At 35.4% G+C, this 20739-nt stretch overlaps 3 protein-coding genes and 1 long non-coding RNA gene across 5 annotated transcripts; 2 read left to right on the forward strand and 2 right to left on the reverse strand.

Moving 5' to 3' along the window:
* Positions 1-358: 358 nt before the first annotated feature.
* Positions 359-2503, forward strand: LOC110907692 (beta-amyrin 28-monooxygenase). Its single transcript, XM_022152637.2, has 3 exons — positions 359-1397; positions 1834-2018; positions 2105-2503. Exons 1-3 carry the CDS (start codon positions 449-451, stop codon positions 2405-2407), a joined length of 1437 nt encoding a protein of 478 aa, XP_022008329.1. The 5' UTR covers positions 359-448; the 3' UTR covers positions 2408-2503.
* Positions 2480-4469, reverse strand: LOC110904592 (60S ribosomal protein L37-1). The gene is made up of 4 exons (XM_022150431.2): positions 4311-4469; positions 4098-4233; positions 2833-2934; positions 2480-2721 (listed from the first exon to the last, which is right to left on the reverse strand). Exons 1-4 carry the CDS (start codon positions 4311-4313, stop codon positions 2675-2677), a joined length of 288 nt encoding a protein of 95 aa, XP_022006123.1. The 5' UTR covers positions 4314-4469; the 3' UTR covers positions 2480-2674.
* Positions 4470-9549: 5080 nt separating this feature from the next.
* LOC110904591 (kinesin-like protein KIN-13B) lies at positions 9550-16470 on the reverse strand. Of its 2 annotated transcripts, none has more exons than XM_022150429.2 (12): positions 16022-16470; positions 15609-15851; positions 15023-15190; positions 14787-14894; positions 13900-13977; positions 13758-13839; positions 13516-13675; positions 11996-12298; positions 11685-11903; positions 10593-10950; positions 10025-10090; positions 9550-9938 (listed from the first exon to the last, which is right to left on the reverse strand). In XM_022150429.2, exons 1-12 carry the CDS (start codon positions 16163-16165, stop codon positions 9762-9764), a joined length of 2106 nt encoding a protein of 701 aa, XP_022006121.1. In that variant the 5' UTR covers positions 16166-16470; the 3' UTR covers positions 9550-9761. The 2 variants fall into 2 exon arrangements, with proteins under 2 accessions (XP_022006121.1, XP_022006122.1); XM_022150430.2 differs by having other exon boundaries at positions 15609-15848; positions 16022-16465.
* Positions 16471-17904: 1434 nt separating this feature from the next.
* On the forward strand, positions 17905-20739 carry LOC118484809. Its single transcript, XR_004874525.1, has 4 exons — positions 17905-18065; positions 18593-18667; positions 19522-19627; positions 20154-20739. It is a non-coding gene; the product is annotated as an uncharacterized LOC118484809 (long non-coding RNA).

Below are 20739 nucleotides of genomic sequence, written 5' to 3' on the forward strand. Positions count from 1 at the left end.
TTTTTTTGTGGGACGACTACATCAAACAATAAGGTATATTCTTCTTTTATGTTACGGTTACATACTGTAAACCAAAAAAAAACATTCAATTCTATTTTAATCCAATTATTATTTAATTATGATGATTCTTGAATTACTAACAATCCATTTGAATCATGTCCAAACACACGATTAGATACTCTAATTTGGAACTTTACCATAATCCCATTAGCAAGTTGTCCCATCCACACCCCTCGACGGCATCATATACTCAAATATCATACTATAATCTATAAACATTTGCAGAAATCAACGATCTTTGATGACACCCATGTTCTAGTTGTCGATTTCAACGACACGAATAAATCTATGATCATGTCATGTTTACTCATCAGTTATCGCGACACCTCGATCCCTTTTTTACTTTATAAACACACCCCCGATACACGCTCTTTTGCCATCACGAAACATGGATATCACGTTATCATTTTCGCTATCCATTCTTGTGGTTCTCGGTTTCTCACTCTTTTCATCCTTGTTACTTTTAAGAAAAAGAGCCTCTTTTAGTCCCAACACTCCACCGGGCTCAATCGGATGGCCAATCGTAGGAGAAAGCATCGAGTTTGGCTTGTCGGGCCCGCCAAAATTCATCAAAAAACGAATGGAAAAATTCTCGCCTGACGTGTTTAAAACATCTTTGCTTGGAGAGAAAATGGCCTTCTTTTGTGGACCTAAAGGGAACAAGTTTGTGTTCGCCAACGAGAACAAAGTTCTCGCCTCGTGGTGGCCTAAATCCGCCTCCAAGGTTCTTCTCTTTACCGAAGTCATCAACGAAGGTCAAAAAGTCGTAGCCCCATTACTTGCTAACTCTGTTCACGATATTCTAAAGCCCGAAGCATTAAAACAATATGTTCCTCTAATGGATTCGATGGCCCGTAAGCATATGGAAACCGAATGGGCACCTTTTAAAGAGGTGAAGGTTTACCCTTTGTCACAAAAGTACACTTTCGCCCTTTCGTGTAAACTATTTATGGACGAAGATGATGAAGATAAAGTTGCCAAGGTGCTAGAGAATTTCAATACCGTCACAAACGGGATGATCTCGATGCCTATAGATTTTCCTGGTACTGCATATAACCGTGCGGTCAAAGGAGGAAAAGTTCTTCGTGATGGTTTGATGAAAATCATCTCAGCACGGAGAAAGGAATTGATCGAGAAGAAAGAGATAGTGAGAGATGATATATTGTCGAAAATGCTACTCGTGACAAATGAGAACGGTAGGCTTATGAACGAGAAGGAAATCTCGAACAATATTATAGGTTTACTAGTAGCTAGCTATGAAACTAGTAGTGTCGCAATCACATTCGTCTTGAAGCACCTTGCCGAGAATCCACATATCTATGACCAAGTTTATGAAGGTAACTCTAAATTTACTAGAAAAGGCAAATGGACATGAATCGTGTATTTACGAAAACAAAAACAAATCGAAGTGAGTTCTGGCCGATATGAATTAGGGTGATGCATTTCACATGAATAATTATTCCGGATCCATCAAGCTAAAAAAAGTGTAATTATACGGACATGAATCGCATAATTATTCATGTCAAATACATCACCGTAACTTGGTCACATATAAATGGTGTAACCTGAACACGGCCCATGTCATAGCTTTGTGAGTTAGGATGACTCACAAAACTACGATATGGGTCGTGTTCAGGTTACACTATTGATATGTGACAAAGTTAGCGTGATGTATTTGACATGGATAATTATACGAGATAATACACAATCCAAGTTAACCCGTTCACTAGCCTCACTAAAAACCTTTTTCATGGCTAATATTTGCTCATGCAGAACAAATGATGATCGCTAAAAGTAAACAAGATGAATTGCTAACGTGGGAAGATGTCGAGAAGATGAAATATTCTTGGAATGTCGCGCGTGAATCCATACGTTTAGCTCCACCCGGTCAAGGAGCCTTTCGAGAAGCTTTAACAGACTTCAAATACGCAGGTTTCACCATTCCGAAGGGATGGAAGGTACATTATTAAACTCTAAACACCTTAAACATATTGTCCAAAAAGATGAAATGTTAACTAGCATTTCGTGTTTTGAAATTTTACAGATATTTTGGAACGTGAACACGACACATAACAATCCAAAATACTTTCCAGATCCCGAGAAATTCGATCCTTCAAGATTCGAAGGAGCTGGTCCTGTACCATACGCGTTCGTACCTTTTGGAGGAGGACCAAGAATGTGCCCAGGAAAAGAGTATGCCCGATTAGAGATACTTGTTTTTATGCATAATTTCGTGAAGAACTTTAGGTTAAAGACGTTAATCCCAAATGAGAAGATCATCTATCGTTCTACTCCCGTCCCGGAAAAAGGTCTACCGGTTCACCTTTACCCTCATGGCAAGAAGTAGAAGTAACATCTTTCAAACACTGTTCTATGTTCAAAGCAAATTGACTAACTATTTACTTTGAGCTGCATAATATATTAAAAATTTTATTATCGCAAACAATTTAAATTAAATGTCATGAACTCATGATGCACAAAATCATAATAAAAAAAATCATAACAAAGTTCAATGATCCTACAGAATCAAAAGCGCCAAATGATGTTCGATACACGAATTGATCTAAATAAAATAAGCTTGATTGGTACCAAAATAGCGGTTCTGATCAGAAATTTAAGACGAAGCAGCTGCAGCTATCTTTCGAGGAGCAGCTTGAGTACCTACAACAATAAATTAACCGCATTCGTTAAATCTAGCTACAACTACCCCAACAGAATCAAAATTCGTGTAACAACAAAAAACGCATTTGTCGATAACAAAAAAAAGCACACCTTCTCTGAAACCGCTTTTGAATCTGCGAGGCACATTACGAAGATACCTCATGCGACCAGTTCCGGTTGTCTTCCTCCGGATCGCCTTCTCGCTCCAATTATCTAATCTCATCAAAATCAATACACAAACAAACTATACGATTACGACTAACTTACATTTCCGTACACCTTTATTGAAATTAATCAATACACAAACAAACAAATACGAATTACTAGGGATGTAAACAACCGAACGTTCAGCAAATCGTTCGTTGGAATGTTCATTTATGTTCATTCGTTTAATAAATGAGCAAACATCAACAATGAATTTCGTTCAATTAATTAAACGGACAGACAGTCAAAACACGAACAAAAAACGGTCATGTTCGTGAATGTTCGGTAATATGTTCGTTATGTCTGTTCATGGCCTTTTTTTGTTTAGTTTATGTTTAGTGATCAAAAACTTAGATCTCTGAAGCATTTATTTGTGATAATTACGTTTATATATAACTTGTGCCTTTGTTTTGGTATAATTATGTTTATGATTATTATATCATGTGCTTAACAAGGTGATTGATTATCTTTAATAGACGTAGGGCTGCAAACGAACTAAACGTTCAGCGAACAGTTCGTGAACACTTCGGCGAGAAGTTCGTTTGTGTTCGTTCGTTTATTAGACAAACGAACACGAACAAGAAACTTCGTGAACGTTCGGTAACGTGTTCGTTTATGTTCGATTGTGTTCTATAGTTCATTAGTGTTTTTAGTTTTTATATTTTAAAGAATATATTTAATAAGTGTTAGCGTATTATCTATTTTGTTTATGAACATTTGTTTGTGTTCGTTTGTTTCCATTTGTGTTCATGAACGTTTGTTGCCTAAAACTAACAAACGAACACGAACAAATTCATTTCCTTAAAAAACGAACACGAACATAAAATCTCAGTTGGGTAAGTGTGAACAGTTCGTGAACACATGTATTTCTTAACAAACAAACAAGAACAAGGTCTTGTTTGTGTTCATTCGGTTCAATTGCAGCCCTAAATAGACATATAGAGATTAAGGATATCGTTTTTTTATTCATTAGTCCTAAGTATATGCTCGTTTGTGTTCGTGAACACGTTCAATTCCTTAATAAACGAGCACGAACAAGTTAATTGCTAAACAAGGCTCCGATCAATTACATCCCTACGAATTACAGCTAACATACATTTACATATGCGTTCATCAAATTGAAAATCAATCAATACACAAACAAACAACACGAACTAAAACAACTAACTTACATTTCCGTACACGAGCAGCAGGATAAGCACAAGCAGAGCATCGGCTCTTTTGAAGATGAAAGCTCCGGCGACCACACCGGACACACAGTGTGTGTGTTTTGTTTCTTCTTTTACCGAAGCTTCCTGTACCTTTTCCCTGTAAACAGAGTTTCAATTACAGTCAGATACATACAATATATGTATACAGAACAAATTGGAGAATCAATCAATCACCATTGTTTGCGGTTGCCGAGATCCTGCAACTTGGAGCAAACCCTAGCCGGACAGGGAAGACGGTGGCGGTTATATTATTATTTAGGGTTTTGAGTTTATTGGGCTGATAAATGGGCTTCAGAGTTCATTGGTAGCCTAGTGGAGTGGTGGGTAATGTATATTATACTGGCCCAATACTACAAAATTCACTCTCTTATTTAATAACACATACACAACTTGTTTTTAGTCCTCCACCTTCCATGTTACATAGGGACGAAATGTGAATCTATAAAAAAAAAAAAAAAAAAAAAAAAAAAAAAAAAAAATTTAGGGGTATCCTAATATTTGCTGAGATGGTATACAGTACATAAAACGAAGAAGAAAATAAAACTTTTGCATGAATTTTGCACTTCGCCGACAATGTTGAGGAGTAGCCCGGGCTACCCTTGATAGCATGCTAGCTCCGCCCCTGGTTGCTTCTATGTGATTTATAGGTCAAAGGTTTGATTCGAGGAAACAACCTCTAACCTCTTGTGTAAATGCAGGGTAAGGATACATATATTAGGTAGGTCTAAGTTGGTTTGACACCCCAAGATTTGTGCACCGGATTTGCCATCTTATACATTAGTTAAAAACAGCTAATTCAAGCCAAAATCTTTGCCTTTGGCATATTTTTGAAACAAAAATCTTGTATATTACAATAATCATCATGTGACTTATACCAACGGTTTATACTAATAAAACTCAACCACAGGAGTTATGTTACATCTCTAATTATAAATCGTCATTTCCTAGATGGATGTGCAACCACCTTTCTTCTACGTTGCCTTTTTTTTTTGTTGATTCATGTACATCAATATAAAGGAAAGAGTGTAGTGTATACAGGGTAGTTATGAATTTTGCCAATGAGATAGTGGTGGAGTGGTTGGGGAAAAATTTGGTGTTCATTGTGACCCAGGTTCGACTCTCACTCTTCTCGTCATTTTCTACGGCATCCAGGTGAAGGGCGAATACGGGTGGCGCCGGTTCACTTTGGATGGGAGGCGAGGTTTTACCGATTATTCCACTGTCGTGCCTTCGGGCGGGTGGAGGTCGGGTTTCCGCTCATCTGGGAGAGCCAAGGGGCTGGTGGCGGTCGAGTAGTCGACATTGGCCACAACGCCCGGTATCACGGTGGTTGACACATCATTCCTTACCATTAAAAAAAAGTTATCAGCTATGACCGGTAAGCTTGGATTTTTCCCTTCATAGGATTCTTGAAAAGTAGAATAATAATGAATTAATATTGCACATGGAAGAGTTTATATGTAATGTTACTTTGTTGTCTCTTTGGTGGAGACAAAAAAAAATGATATAATTATTGGCCGAAAGAGAGCAACATGCCATGTTAGTGTTTTGTGTAGTGTTGGTTGGAATCTTTCAAACATAAACTTAACTACTATTACGTTTGTCAGTGTCACAAGAGATTTTGATTTCTGGACGTGCTATAAGTTGATTTTTTTCAAAGATATTAAATTTATTAAACTATGTTTAGATAAAAAGTATCTTTATACTTAATTAACTAGGTGATTATATAAAAGGTCTAGTGACTTGTTTTGACCTTACAGTTATATTAGTCAATCTAAAAGTAGTTAAATTCTTTAATAAGACCATCTCTAGTTGTAGCGGTAACTCAAACAAATGTCTCACATTTGGCATGAAATGACACGTGGTGGTCTAGTCAGCATTGGGGCATTACGAGGCATTTGTTTAAAATGGATGTAGTGGTATAATGGCCAATAATGCCTCATCCAATGATTACCCAATTTTTTTCTTTTAAAATTAAAACTAATAATATTTCATTAAATAAAAAACATTACATTACTAAAAATAAAATAAAAAACATAAAATCTAAAGTCCGCATTTGTTACGGATTTGTTGCCGACGCATTTCCGCTAGGATCAACGCGTCTCCTTCGAGGTGATCCATCGGTTAGGCAAAAACTCTATGCCTTTCTCCATTTGCCTCGATTCTTGTAGCGCGACAAATTATTTGTTTTCGGCGTTTCTTTCTTGCATTGTCTCCAACCACCTATGATCGAGGACTCGTATGTCTTGTAGGCGTCGGTTCATCTCTTCGAAATCTTGCTTCATTTCGAAACCCGCAGAAGACGACTCCGCCCTTCCCCTTTTTACCCACTTCTTCTACCGGGCGGTCGGGCCAACTCCACTTCCTCATCCTCGTCGTCCAATTTAATGTTTAAGTCGACGTTCTCGAGAATCGGAAGTGGGTGTTTCCGGATCAACCGAGGAGGATGTTTTGGACCGTTTTGCTTTACGTCTACTACTACACGTCATGCTCAGTACGTTAACCCATTTAGGACTTCCGCGTAGAAGCTTTCAACAATTCAAGTATGTAAAAGCGCCTCTCGTTTGGTTGTACTCCTCCAACGCTCTTGTTAATATATCCGCGTCGTTTAGACCGCTACCCCAGTTATCCCTCGTGCGTTGGAAAACTTCTTGGAACGAATGACATTTCTGGTTTATATCGGTCCATTTCCTTGATATCGAATCTTTGTCCCGATACTCACCTCTAAGCATTACATTAAAAAATGTTTCGAGAATTTGATTCCAAAAAATGGGTAGAGTTTGATAGTTAGCTACAAAAAAAATAAAAAAAATATATATATAATACAAACTATTTAAAAAAATACATATTATTAAAAATGTAAATAACGCTTATCAACTTCGGGATCCTCCGAGATATCGAGTCACGCCCGTTCTAAAACGTGCTCCTCATCTTTCGACCAACCTTGGTAGCTAAGTAGCACTGGAACGGGTACGGGATCGGGGTACGGGGACGATACGGAAACGAGGAACGACAAAACTCAAAATTCCAAGATACGGGTACGGCAATAAAAAATATAAAAAAATAAAAATACATTAAACAAATTCCAAAAATACTACATCTTCCAAAGGTAATTAATTATCAATAATCAAATCATTTTGAAATTCCGGTTCATCTAGTGAGAGATCGGCAACCGATAGAGAATTAGAGATGATGAGACTTGAGAGTTTAGAGATTAGAGAAGCCGAATATGATAGGTCTATTTATTTAATGGCCGGTTGTGGAATTTGAAAGGGTAAAACCCTAAAAATAAATGGAAACGGGGTGGATACTTCTACCAGATACGTCCCCGACATTGGAAACGTTTAGGAAACGTCCCCGACGAGTACCCATGGTGTTTCTGTCCCCGAAAAGTACCCGAGACGGGTACGACCACATAAATGGAGTCCCCGTGCTACATAGCTTGGTAGGTTCTTTTCGTGCGTGGAGCGTTAGCCTCTCTTTTTTATGGGACTGTTTACCACATTGAGACACCTCGGCTACGGACTCGGGTTGTGTCTCCGGCACCGTTTCGATGTCAGGCTCGGTTTCTTCTTGAGCCGCATGCGAACCGCCCATGGATGCAAAGCCGTGTGGACCGTGAAAGAAGTTTGGAGGCATGCTTAATATTTGAGCGTACGCCATCACATTCGGGTCCATATCTTGGAAATTGTAGGACGGTTGCAGTTGGGTGGTGTTCGGGCGATATGAAGTTTGGTTGTCGGGTCTAGACGGAACACCGAAAGGGGGTCGGAAGGGATTCATGATATATTTTTTTTGTAAAATATGAAGAAGTGGTGAAGAGAAGGGGTTAAAGTTTATAAAAAATGGAGTTGAAAGTGGGGATTTTATAGGTAAAAAATGGATTAAAAATAAAGAAAAAATATTTTAATATTACCGTTGGACTAACGGTCAAATCTCAAAAAGTATGAAATTTTGGGGTTTTAAATAAAACGTGCAGGCCAATTTTTAAAAAAAAAAAACGCCCAAGGGAGTGATTATGTAGGTGTGGAGGGGCGTTTTTTCGGGAAAAACGCCCAAAACCCCTCCACTAGGGGTGGTCTAAGTATGTTATTATATTAAATAATTAAAGAGTAGCAAAGGTTGTATATAACAAGTTTAATACTCTTTATTATTTATAATGTTTAGAGTAAAGTCCAATTTTCGTCCCTGTGGTTTACATCGGATCTCACATGCAGTTCGGGTTCGGATCTAGCTTTTGTTTGGATGTAGAGAGAGAGAGAGAGACATGAAACTCTTAGTTAATCATATTAAGTGGTACTGGTGGTGAGAAGAAGTGGTGGTGAAGAAGTTGGGATCAAGCCGTCAAGAACAAGAATGTGACAATAATGTGTAGATGAAGATGATGAAGAAAGAGTAAAGCCCAAATGAGTCCCCATTTTATGTAAAGATTTCAGTTGAAGTATAAAGGTTTGAGTATGCTTTTCTGATTAGGTGTATATAATCAGACTAGTGTGTTTGTATATGTTGAGAGAGAGTATTGATAAGAAGGAGATGAAGATTTGCATTTCGGGTTATACACAATGAAATTCAAAATTATAAGGTAAAAGACAACCTTGCCCTGGTTAACTAACCATTGACTAACAGCAGATGTTAACTGATTGCAATTGACAACCACAGGGACTAGAATGGTTGAAATTTATGAATTATGAGATGTCTTGCAACTTATACTAAGATTTGTTTGAAAACCTATTGCAGCATATCCAATAAAAACTTGTATATTATAATTGACTTTTATATATTTGTGGAACATGTGAGTTCATTAAAAATGTATTGAAAATGGGAAGGGTGTGATATGAGAATTAAGTTGTGGTGGGGTAATTATCCAAATGATCATCATCACTCTTTACGTCAACGTCATTATCCAAATGACCATCATCACTCTTTACGTCAACGTTCCGAACCACCATGGTTTGAGAAGGGGGTCGTGATTGCCGTGGATTAAACCACGCGAACCACCATGGTTTGAGAAGAGGGTGGTGTATCACGTAGACCACGTCCCACGTCGCAATCTATGACCCCAACCACCATCCCCATACCGCATAGCCTTATAGTTCATAGATAGTTACCACGCACTTGGAAACTCAACCAATCATCTAGGATACATACTAGATACATAGAAGTTGATTGTGAAATGTTATGGCAATACATGGTCTAAAAAGTAAAGAGCAAACAATTGATAGTAAAAGATTGATACTTGTTAGCAAAAGAAGAGCTTGAAATGAGTTCTATAGATTTTGATCCTCTTAATATTTTGGGTTACAGTAAATGCACTTTCGATTTTGATCCTCTTAATAGTTAAACTCTTGATTCATTTAGAAAAGTTTTGAGGTTCAATAAACTGGTGTATGAAAAATTCTCTACAACACAACTGTAAAAACAAATTGAAAATGAATAATTTTTTATGGAGTATACAAAGCATCAAACAATAATGAATACAAGATTTGACCATAACCAGGGTGAATAAGTTGCAACCCAAATACCGCGTGTCCGTATAGAGCCCCCACCACATGTAGACAAATAGATTTTGATGCCAACAAATGGCTTGAATACAAACATCATACCTTATAAAATCCTATATACAGTTTAGGGACCAGATGCGTATAGGACATCATGCTCCCTTAGACGCTTTTGGAAATTCGCCAAACGGTTCTGCAGTTGTGAAATGGTTGCAGCCTTCTGGGCCAAAAGTGTGTTTAACTTTGCCACATAGTCGTCTAGCTGGTTGCCCGGTTCATCTGCCTCCACCAATAGGTTCATCTCCTATAACCACACAAAAAAGCATGAATATTAGCAAACAAACTTAACAAGTGTGATTGCTAATTAATACTATGAAATATGATATATACCACTCTAACGATATCCATGGTATCCTCGACTTGTTTCCGATGAGCATTAACAAGATCTTCCTCCTCCTGAAATTGGCATGTTATAATGCGAATATAAAAAATAAAAAAGAGTAAAATGACATTTTAGTTCCCGAGTCTTGGCCAGTTTTGCGACTTTCGTCTAAAGGTTTGTTTTTCCGCATCTGGATCCAAAAAGTTTGAAAGTTTGCCATTTTCATTCGGCTCGTTAACTCCATCCATTTTTCTCCGTTAAGTCAAGGGTATTTGCGTCTTTTTTGTTAACTTAAAGGGCAATTCAGTCTTTTTCACTTTACGTACAAGTATTCAAAATACCCTTACTAAATAAAAAAACAAAAATAATATAGATAAGATGAAAAAACCCCTTAATGAAGAAAAAAATGGATGGAGTTAACGAATTGGATGAAAATGGCAAGATTCAAACCCTTTGGATACAGACATGGAAAAACAAACATTTGGACGAAAGTCGCAAAACGGGCCAAACCTCAGGGACGAAAATGGCATTTTACTCGATAAAAAATGTCATACAAATTTCATGCAAAATGAATACCTGTAAAAGGGCATTCAACTCATCATCAGGGTTCCAGTTTCTAGATTCAGATTTAGGCGGTTCCCTTGACTTCGTTTGACCATTGATTATCCGGTTCTTCTCTTGTGCATTTGAAAAGTTATACGCTTCAACTTTGTAGTTATTATTATTATACTTCCATGATGGCTGCTCAGGTTCATAGAACTCTTCTGTAGTATCGTAATCATCTTCATCAGCTTGTTCAGGGTATGAATCAACCATGTTATCTTCATAGGATGAAACGCGCGGTAAGACAGTAGTAGACATCGACACTGCGGTTGGTTCCTTAAAACTTGAAGGTAATGCGTCTTTTTTGTTCCCTTTTGATAGGCTTTTCACCCTATTAATTAATAACAGTACAACCATCGTAAATTGACAAAATATTAAAACTTCAAAGCTTCTTTCACATCTAGGCCTGTATATGAACCGAACGAACACGAATAGAGGCATGTTCGTGTTCGTTTATTTAACTTTAACCGAACACGAACACATAATCAAACACATTAATTTGTTCATGTTCGTTTATTAAGAAAATAGGCATGTTCGTTTTCGTTTATGTTCGTTCGTTTAAAACCTAAACGAACAATCAAGAACATAGATGAACATTTACATAATTTAACCAACAATAAACAACACAGATGAGCATATATGAACACATGAACATAAAGGACTAAACATAAACGAACATTAAGTAATTTTTTATATAAATTAGTGATTAATTACAATAAATTCCATTGGAAAACCCATTTTTATTACTAGAATGCCCAATTACTAGTTAGTTATATCTAGATAAGTAGTTAAAAAGATTCTTTTATGTTTAATATTTGTATAACTACTTATGTATTTAAATTGAAATGAACAAACATAAACAAATGTAAACAAACGAACATAAACGGACGTTCACGAACATAAATGAACGAACAAAACGTGTGTTCGTGTTCGTTCGTTTAATTAAATGAACAAAAGATTGTGTTCATGTTCGTTCATTACATAAACGAACTTCCCGCCGAACAGGTTCATGAACGTTCGGTTCGTTTACAGGCCTAAATAGTAAATACAAGCAATCAAACTTACCTGTCAGCATAGCGTAACGTATTAAGTGTATGCTCACAAGATCCAGCATTTGGCGAAATGCAAGAAATCATAACAGTTCGAGAATTTCCGACAAACGAATCCCGCAAAACTTCAGTTAATTTACTGCCTCTAAACGGAATATGACCCTGATCATTATCAAGAGCTCTTATGCATTCCTTCAATGCAAGCAAGCTTTTATTAATCTCAGCACCCTCCATTCTGCGTTACACATTTCAAATCCCGCATTAAAAAATGTCCAATAACTTAAATCAAGTAATCAACAAAATAAAAGCATTAAAGAAAAAAGTTACCGTGTTTGCTTGTCATTGTCTGTGGTGTCTGCACCACGTTCACTTCCGGCAAGATCTATGAAGGAGAGTTTGCCAACAACTCTCGGCGGTTTAGATGCGTTTCCATCAACGGATCGTTTGACAACAAGTTGAAGTATAGCGTGTGATCTAGAAGATTCCTCGTTGGCACCGGTTGTTCCGGTACTTCTTGTTGCATTGCCTCTTTCGATTAGCTCCTTGATTGTTTCGACGTCTGAGACTTTATATTCTTGTAAGCCGACGATGCATACTTGTTTGCTACCATCTTCTCTCATGCACAGTTTTCTGAAAAAGAATCAAATCATTTCTTCTTTAAAACTCGAAGTAAGAGATTCTTCACTGGACTGGTATGTAATTTAAATTATCATAATAAAATAGTAGTAATACAGTGTGTTGTAGGAGATGGTGTTTGGAAGTCGCAATACCAGATTTTCAGTTGCTTTTGAGTGTTCGGCAAATTCTAATAATTAAAGTAATAAATATAATGACCAAAACAAACACATTTTTTTTTTTGAGATATTCAAGTTTAAAATATGAGAAATTAACTTTTATTCAACTGAGTTTAAAATTGATATGTGATAATGTCATATGAATAATCGTAATAAGATATTGCAATGCAATTGTTGGATAATAAGTTGTTTAGTGTTTAGCAAATGCCAAAAATCAAGGAAAGTAATAAAAAATGACAAAAACGGACATTATTATATATTTTTGAGACATTCAATTTTAAGATATGAAAATTTCAAGTTTTTTCAACCAGAACAATATAATTCTTTATATTTAATAACAATTCTAAAAAATCTTATATAATTAGGTATATTTTTAATAGTAATATTTAACAATGTAAATGTGGATACATAAGTTATATAAATATTTCTTAAATGAATGTTTTGTCACAGCAGGTATGAAACTAATAATTGACCAATCAGATAAAATGAAATGACAAAAAAAGATATTCTCGTACAATTCTGAAGTATTTTGAAGTATTCAAGTCTAAATTATGACAACTTATCGTTTCTCAACTATAATAGTACTATATATTTTTGGTAAAACATTTGTTAACAAAAAAAAAAAAGTCATCCACGTATCCCATATAAAATTGCAATAATAGCTGTACTTTTTAAAGTACTATCTAACAATGGAAATGTCAATAAATTATTAACATTGATCATTCTTAACTAACATACTGTTATGGACTAATACCATTGCAAGGTATGGGACTTGTCCCACATCGGTTGTAATGTTGTATGGGCAATCAATGTGGGGTTCATATACCAAATGGGCTCTCTCACCCATCAGACTAGTCTTTTGGGTTGAGTTCTCTCGTTTGGTATGTAACACATACTTTGTTGCAAGGGATAGGAAAACAATTTTTGAAGAAGCAGATAACTAGAATTAGTTTATCCAAACACTAAAATTTGATTGTTACTGCTTCACAGTGAAATGAAAATAGTCACATAACTACTGCTTCACAGTGAAATGAAAATAGTCACATAACTTACTTTCTATCACTGAGGAGATCAAAAAGTTTCCCGCCATAGATCTCAAAGAAGCTGAAATACAACTGAAAACCTTGGCTACGGTATGTATGATTCACAAGCCTTAGGATATCCCTAGATGCTTTTAAAGGTAAGGGTTTCATTGTAAACGTCTTCCCACTTCCTGAACAATAAATAAAATATAGTTAAAAGTTAAAACCCTAACACTTAAAAAAATGTTATTTAGATATTTAAAGCCCGGGTACCTGTTTGTCCATATGCGAAGCATGTAGCTTTAGTACGTTGGAAAATTATCGGAACAATAGGCTCAACGGTTTCATGATAAACCTATCAAAACGGTAAATGTTAGGGAATTATATTTTCAGTCTTTATGAACAATTTGCTTACCTCATCGTTAGAAACCTCCTCATTTAGCACTGCATCAAAAACAAATCCATGCTTCTCCATGTATTCAGTGAGATCAACCTGCAGGATGGATAGACTCGGGTTGGTAAGTTACGATGAAGACCCTAAAATTACCAATGAGATTGATGGGAAACATGCAAATACATGCACCGTTTGACTAATGTTGACTCGTTTGAAAACAAGAAAAAGACTATCAGAAACATCCAAAGACGTCAATTGCAGAAAAATCTGAAAGCCACAAAGGTGAGCTAATCATATATAATAATGTCTGTGACTCCAAATAATATTATCAGGTGTTACTCAGCTCAACAATACAAAATAGGTAGACAACTGTATAGTGTATAATGTTATTTGGCTACTTAATTAAATATGTTACTAGTGCTTTTCGAGACCTATTTCCTTTGCACGTAACTAAAACCAAGAACCTGAGCTAGAAAATGAATTCGAAACTTCGAGTATTTACATCAACAATAAAAATCATCATTTTCGCAATGGAAATTCAGCAAAACAGGTAAACATCATTTATAATTTAGGAGGATGTAGAATTACTCTACCTGGACATAAGGTGCGCATAGTTAATACAAATATAATATTAACATTCTCATCTGCGTAAAATAACTACAATCATAACATTTGTAATTTACACTTGTCCTTCCTACTTGTTTTATTGTATGGATCACTTGCTTGTTGTTTCTTCTTTAGTCTTTGGCAATAATTTATGCTTTTTGTTTCTGCATATCTATGGCAAATACATGCATATACTGATATACACAAAGAGTCAACACAAACTTTTAGTAATAAAAATGCCAACCTTATACACCCTACAGGCATCTTTTAACCGTTTGGTGTGACATTATTATAGCGCTAACCTTGAGTTTTGTCTCATGAACTGTAAGGCTATTGGAATGGGGCTCCACAGTAATAATATCTTCCTCATTCTTTGCTAACTCTTTTTTGTTTAAGGGTCTCTTGCGCACCTGAAATTTAACCCCCATTAGACACTTCAAACAAGAGATATTGTTATATTAACTTCAAGTGATCAATAATTCAAAAAAATAATTTCAAAATACATAAGAGCTAAATTGTTGTACTAGGATCAACATACCACAACTTTGATCTTAGCAACATTGCTCGTCTTCTCCTTTTCTGGAGCAAAACTTTTCAAAACATTGTTGTCTGGCATACCGCGAGCTTTATTAGCCTGTTTGTTATTCCCAAAATATGTCTCTGCATCATCAAAGCTTCTGCCACCATAAGTTCCAGTTACAGGCACCTGTTGGCATATTAATAAACAAGAAAACTTCAGACGGACCGGCGGACCGCGTGTGTAAATTGTAAGGAGACAATGCCTCAGGTAAAAAAATTTGCCAAACGGTAACAGATACAATCAAATGCTATTAGATTCTTGACTCTATCCCCCAATACTTCAGAAACCGGTATCACATTTTCCAGAACTGCTAACGATGAACAACCAGCCCAAAATTGTTTAGCAATGCCAGCATTTATATAACCAATCCATCTAACGCATGTGTTATATAGATATCACAAATAGGATTGTTTGGATGTGCAATTTGGAAGTGATTATTGTTTGGATGAGTAAATTTTGTAATCAAACACAAAGTCAACTTAATCTCAGGAATATAGTCAAATCCATATATATGATTACTTATCCAACAAGCCACAAACCGTACCTCAGATATAAGTTCCGTATCAAACGAATGCAGATCTAACAGGCCAGGACTGTAGCCATTAGGATCCTCACCACCACCGCCACCGCCATTCTTTTTCCGCGCAGGCGGCGTCAACGGCTCCGCAAACAAATCCGTCGCACCGCTTACCGACCTCTGCGCACCAACACTCCTACTATTATTATACATTCTCGAACCTTGACCTCCTCCTCCTCCTCCACCAACACCATAGTAACCAAAGTCCTGCTGCTCAATTAATCAACAACTAATCAACAACTAATTAACAATTAATTAACAAATGATATTCATAATCCTAACCTACTACCAGATCTGACATCCTGAACTAAACAACGAGCATAAACAATAAACGATAAACAATAAACAGCAAACATTAACAGAACGAGAACTATACATACAGATGAGTTATTAGAAGATGATTGCTGCAACCATCTGCCATTAGATGATGAAGAAGTGACCTCTAAGAAGTTATCGGAGTACTGACGCTGATGATGAGCTCCAGATGCACCAGATCGCTGCCCCTGTCTTCCTACAGCATTCATACTGATCACCTAACACTCGAAAACTCGTAATCAAGCCCTAATTTTTATGAATTTGTTGAAATTTTGACCTAATTGCAGAATTTGAAGGTTGATAAGAAAGAAAGAGTTTGAGTTTAAGGTGAGGTGATGGTGATGTGATTAAAGGAGTGATTAAAGAGGGAATTGAAGGTTTGAGATTTGAACGGTGGAGATTATTATTGGATGAGAGAGAAAGTAGAGAGAGAATTTGAAAATTGAAGACAAGGGTTTGGGGGTGTTTTCTACTTTTCTTGATTTGGTCCAAGTTTTGAATTTTGAAGCTCTCCGTGACATGTGGTGGTGTGTAGGTGTTTTGTATTTAGGGAAACAGTCCTTCCACTATGTACAACATGCATCATACTCCTTTTGATGTTTATTTTTAAGTATTTTTTTTATTTTTCTTTGGATTTGAAGGAGACCAAATCCACTTAAAAATATATAAAAGGGTTTGTTTAGTATGAGTTAATGGAATGAATGAGAGAATGTAATGAATAAAGTAGTGGAATGCATGACGGAATGAAATGGATCATTCAATTCCATTGTGATGTTTGGTTACTTAATATTGAATAGAATTAATCATTAGTTTGTACAGTTTGATAGACAAAAAAAAGACCAAGTAATGAAACACAATTTATTAAAAACAACAAGAATATAATTGGCTCAATTGTAATAATAATAATAATAATAATAATAATAATAATAAAGTATTAATAGTAAAATAATTAATAATAAAAATATCAATATTATATTATAATAATAATAATAATAATATATTTCTTTCAGAATGAATGAGAAAAAAACACCCCCTTACCAAGGAATGAAAATTGTTATATTTGCAAGGAGCTATATTCCTTGTGGAACACTGGAATGCTTCATTCCATTACCGCTTATAACCAAACATTTTTTTTCATTTCATTTCACTTTTTATTCATTCGTACCAAACGCTACCTAACTGTAATAATAATATACATGTTATAAAATAAGACAATTTATAGAAGCTTTATATTTGTTTGTCATCACTGGGGTTCCAAATTAGATATGTGAATAACCTTTAAACACCCCACCAACACGATCGGATAAGGTTTCAGATCTGGTGTATGTGAGTGCAATGGCTTTAAAGGTCAAAATATCTCAGTGAACAACTGATTGGAAATAGTGCTTCTTTACCCAAATTCGCAACACATACTGAACGAACATAGTAAAGATGGCAAGGTGTTGCAGAATTTGTTGAATTGTTTGTGGGTGTTGAACTTTTAGAGTTCGGGATTTGTTTGACTTTGAGCAGGTGCGAGAGAGAGAGAAGAAAAAGAGAGAGTTTAGAGAGAGAACGAGTATTGAGAGAGAGTTTGTGTTTTAGGTTTTTATATATATTTTTTTTTTATGTTGTAATTAAATAAGTAAAATTACAAAAGTACTCTCATGTGATATGCACATGATCTCATTTAACGTTAAAAACCATCTGAGTTAGGCTCAAAAGACAAACCGTACAAGGTTTTGAAACAGTAAGTACAAAACTTGTCAGTGTTCAAAATAAAGGACACAGTCTGAAAAAAGATATAAAGATAAAGGATAAAATTTGCAATTCACACTTTATAGTAAGTAAACATCAATATCTATACCTTATAATAAAACAAAACAAACTTATGCCACTTGGCATCTTCTTAAACCACTTATTGCCACCTGTCATCCTATTAACCCTTATTGAAAGAATTTGAGCGGGATAGTACCACGCCATTCGTCCGCTCTTTTTGCTCACACGAAATTGATCAGAGAGAGAGATTGATACGTTTTATCATCAATCAATTCACTAGACTTTCCATTTTGGTTAAACCATTCCTTTTCAATTTGTGCGAAGACAATGGATCAAGCATTCAAGATCACGGTTAGGCTCTTCTTCTCTGTAGTTTTTCTTCTTCTTCAGATTTTGATTCTAAGTTCAATTTCCAAATCTGAAATTAGGGTTTATATTGTTTAAATAGTGTCGGTTTGTTAATGAATCAAATGTTTTATTAATGGATTTCTATATAATCTCCTCCTACGATTGTTTGGTGTGGATTTCTCACAATCAGAGGTACAACTATATCTTTTAACAAACTATCAATCTTGATTTGGGTTATTTTGTATTTTTTTTATCTCGATGAGTGTTCGTATAAGCTATGACTTTATCTAAATATTAGAGGCTCCTGCTTTACCTGTAACTATCTATTTATACACAGAGCGTATATTAGTATAGGATCTTTTTGATCTGATTAATGGATGCATATGTCAGATCTGGATGCCAGTTAGGGTTTCATTGCTTCATCTTTAGTTTTTCCTGTTGCAGAGATATGATTCCATCCCTAAAACGAACTATTACTCCTTATTTTGTTATGATGTTTATGGTTTTGGTATTTATGTTTATGGTTGCAGGTTGATGTGAAAAGGATTTTAACATAAGAAAATTCCCTGGTCGTCACTAACTAACAAAAATAGTCATACGTGCAGGTATGTTGAGTTGTATATGGATTGCCTTGCTTAGATAAATATGCTCAAATGTAAATTACTCTTAACTTAATACTTTTAATGTAAATAAATTGTATAATGATGTGTTTTTATAGTGATTTGATATGCTCTGCATTGACATATGGGCATATTGTTATATCCTCTCCACTATAGAAATTTATGTTTGGATATTATGTTTAAAAAGTGACTGTTGTTTAGTTGAATTTTTATAGTGGTTTTGTGGTTTATTTGAATTTTAATCTGTAGCATGTCAAATGGTTTTGCTAAATAGGTTGAAACTTGAAAGTCAAAGTGTACTAAAATGCTTTAAAAGCTCTTATTTTCTCCGGATCTACCAAATTCCATAGAACATGTTTGTTTTAGTAAGGGTTTAGTTTCACTTGATTTCATTGGTGTTGTCCGTGCTGATTAATGTGAAACCCTAATTTAGTATAACCAACAGGTATGTTTCTTCTCGATCTTTGCTGCTATAACCCGAAGATCCTTTGATTATTCAACTTTAATGTATGTATAATTTGTTAATCATTCACATATGCTCATATTTGTGTAATAACCTTTGATTTTGTTGGTCAAATCTTGATTGTTTCTAAATCGTTTCTATAATCTTGATTACTCACACGAAACTAATCGTTTTTGAAATTTCAAATACTGATTTCTATTTTGTTGAATCGGCTTTGATTTTGTTGGTCATATGTTCATGTTTTAGAGGCTATTTGTTTTGTTTCATCCGAAATCACTTTATCATGCTTGAGCTTTTGTGTAATTTTGATTTATCATTTATACTTTTGTTCGTATTTTAGAGTTTAAAAAAAATCACTTTTAATGTTTTGTTCAAGGACAACGAAATAGCTGACCTGACTTTAGGCGATTGAAGTTTTGGTTTACATAACGTGTACGTGCACTGTTGTTGCCGCTTTGACCTGTTTCCTTGCAATTGTTAAGGTAAGAATTTCACAATTTTCCACCTTATATGTTTCAGTAGTGGAAGTTTATATTAACAACTATTGAATTACAAATTTTAGATTAATCTATGATAACTGAGTATTGATAGTCGTATTAATGATTTTGGAATGTGATATAATTTGGTGGCGCGCATCTGACTGGTAAGATTTGGGCTTTATAATTTTATAAGATAATCCATCTGTTGTTTCTTCAATAAATATTACATTTGTAGTATAAATAACATGTTTTTGATTGTTGATAGGTTATTTTAAATAGCTGTTATTTTCATCGAGGGACTCGAACATACCTGTTAATTAAAGCTTTTTTGTAGTGTAAATAGGTTGTAAAATAAAGATTTCAAGCAATTTGCTAGATTTATCTTTGTTGCAGTTTTAATTAAAGAAGAGTATGTTTTGGCATTTTAAAGAAATGGCAACCTTTTTTTCTTTTTCCCTTTGAGATTATGAACACCACAAATAGTATAAATTGTATTTTTTGTGCCGAAAGTTAATTGTTTCGTGTACAGAGCTTCTAATTATTGGATTCCATTTATCGGTGCTTTCCCGACGAGGGTTGTAGTCCCTGGGGACAGTAGTTGCACGGTTTGCGGCTTGTGATTCGGCAAGAGTAACATGGTTGCAAGTGTATTTATGGCTTAAGTTGCAGGCTCCTCCTCCATTCGAGTATTTGGGTCAGGCTCTGTATTTTTGCCTTTGTTTGGACGTGCCAAAGAGGAACAAAAAAGCGAGATGCGGTCTTTGTAATGATGGTGTGGAGGATTTGGATGCGAAGAAACGATAAGCTTTTCAAGGGGAGTAACATGTCTTAGACAAGAGTAATGCAAGACATTAAAGAAACAACCCTTTGGTAGGTGATGAAGAGATATAAGATTGTAGGTGTTACGGCGTTGAAGTGGTCGTCATTTAGCGTCTTCGATGTTGGTTAAGATAGGTGGTATACGGGTGTTGTGATTTTGTTTCTGCAGGTTGATGTTTGTTTGGTGTTTCTGTGGTGTATGATGTACTAAGTTATGTGGGCTTGGCTTAACTCCTTCATGAGTCCTAGCCCATGTTTTGGGTGTCCATTGAATAAAGTTTGGTTTAAAAAAGTAA

This window comes from Helianthus annuus, chromosome 12 (assembly GCF_002127325.2).
Source record: "Helianthus annuus cultivar XRQ/B chromosome 12, HanXRQr2.0-SUNRISE, whole genome shotgun sequence".
NCBI lineage: Eukaryota > Viridiplantae > Streptophyta > Magnoliopsida > Asterales > Asteraceae > Helianthus > Helianthus annuus.

Bases quoted from the DNA above. Each gene is read 5' to 3' on its own strand.
- LOC110907692 (XM_022152637.2), top strand. From the start codon at position 449: ATGGATATCACGTTATCATTTTCGCTATCCATTCTTGTGGTTCTCGGT. The intron at 1,398-1,833 runs GTAACTCTAAAT...TTGCTCATGCAG, and splicing joins CTATGACCAAGTTTATGAAG to AACAAATGATGATCGCTAAA. The intron at 2,019-2,104 runs GTACATTATTAA...GAAATTTTACAG, and splicing joins CCATTCCGAAGGGATGGAAG to ATATTTTGGAACGTGAACAC.
- LOC110904592 (XM_022150431.2), bottom strand. The intron at 2,935-4,097 runs GTAAGTTAGTTG...TGATGAGATTAG, and splicing joins TGCTGCTCGTGTACGGAAAT to ATAATTGGAGCGAGAAGGCG. The intron at 2,722-2,832 runs GTGTGCTTTTTT...TTATTGTTGTAG, and splicing joins CAAAAGCGGTTTCAGAGAAG to GTACTCAAGCTGCTCCTCGA.
- LOC110904591 (XM_022150429.2), bottom strand. From the start codon at position 16,165: ATGAATGCTGTAGGAAGACAGGGGCAGCGATCTGGTGCATCTGGAGCT. The intron at 12,299-13,515 runs GTAAGTTATGTG...ATTCTTTTTCAG, and splicing joins GATCTCCTCAGTGATAGAAA to AAAACTGTGCATGAGAGAAG. The intron at 9,939-10,024 runs GTATATATCATA...GTGTGGTTATAG, and splicing joins CCATGGATATCGTTAGAGTG to GAGATGAACCTATTGGTGGA.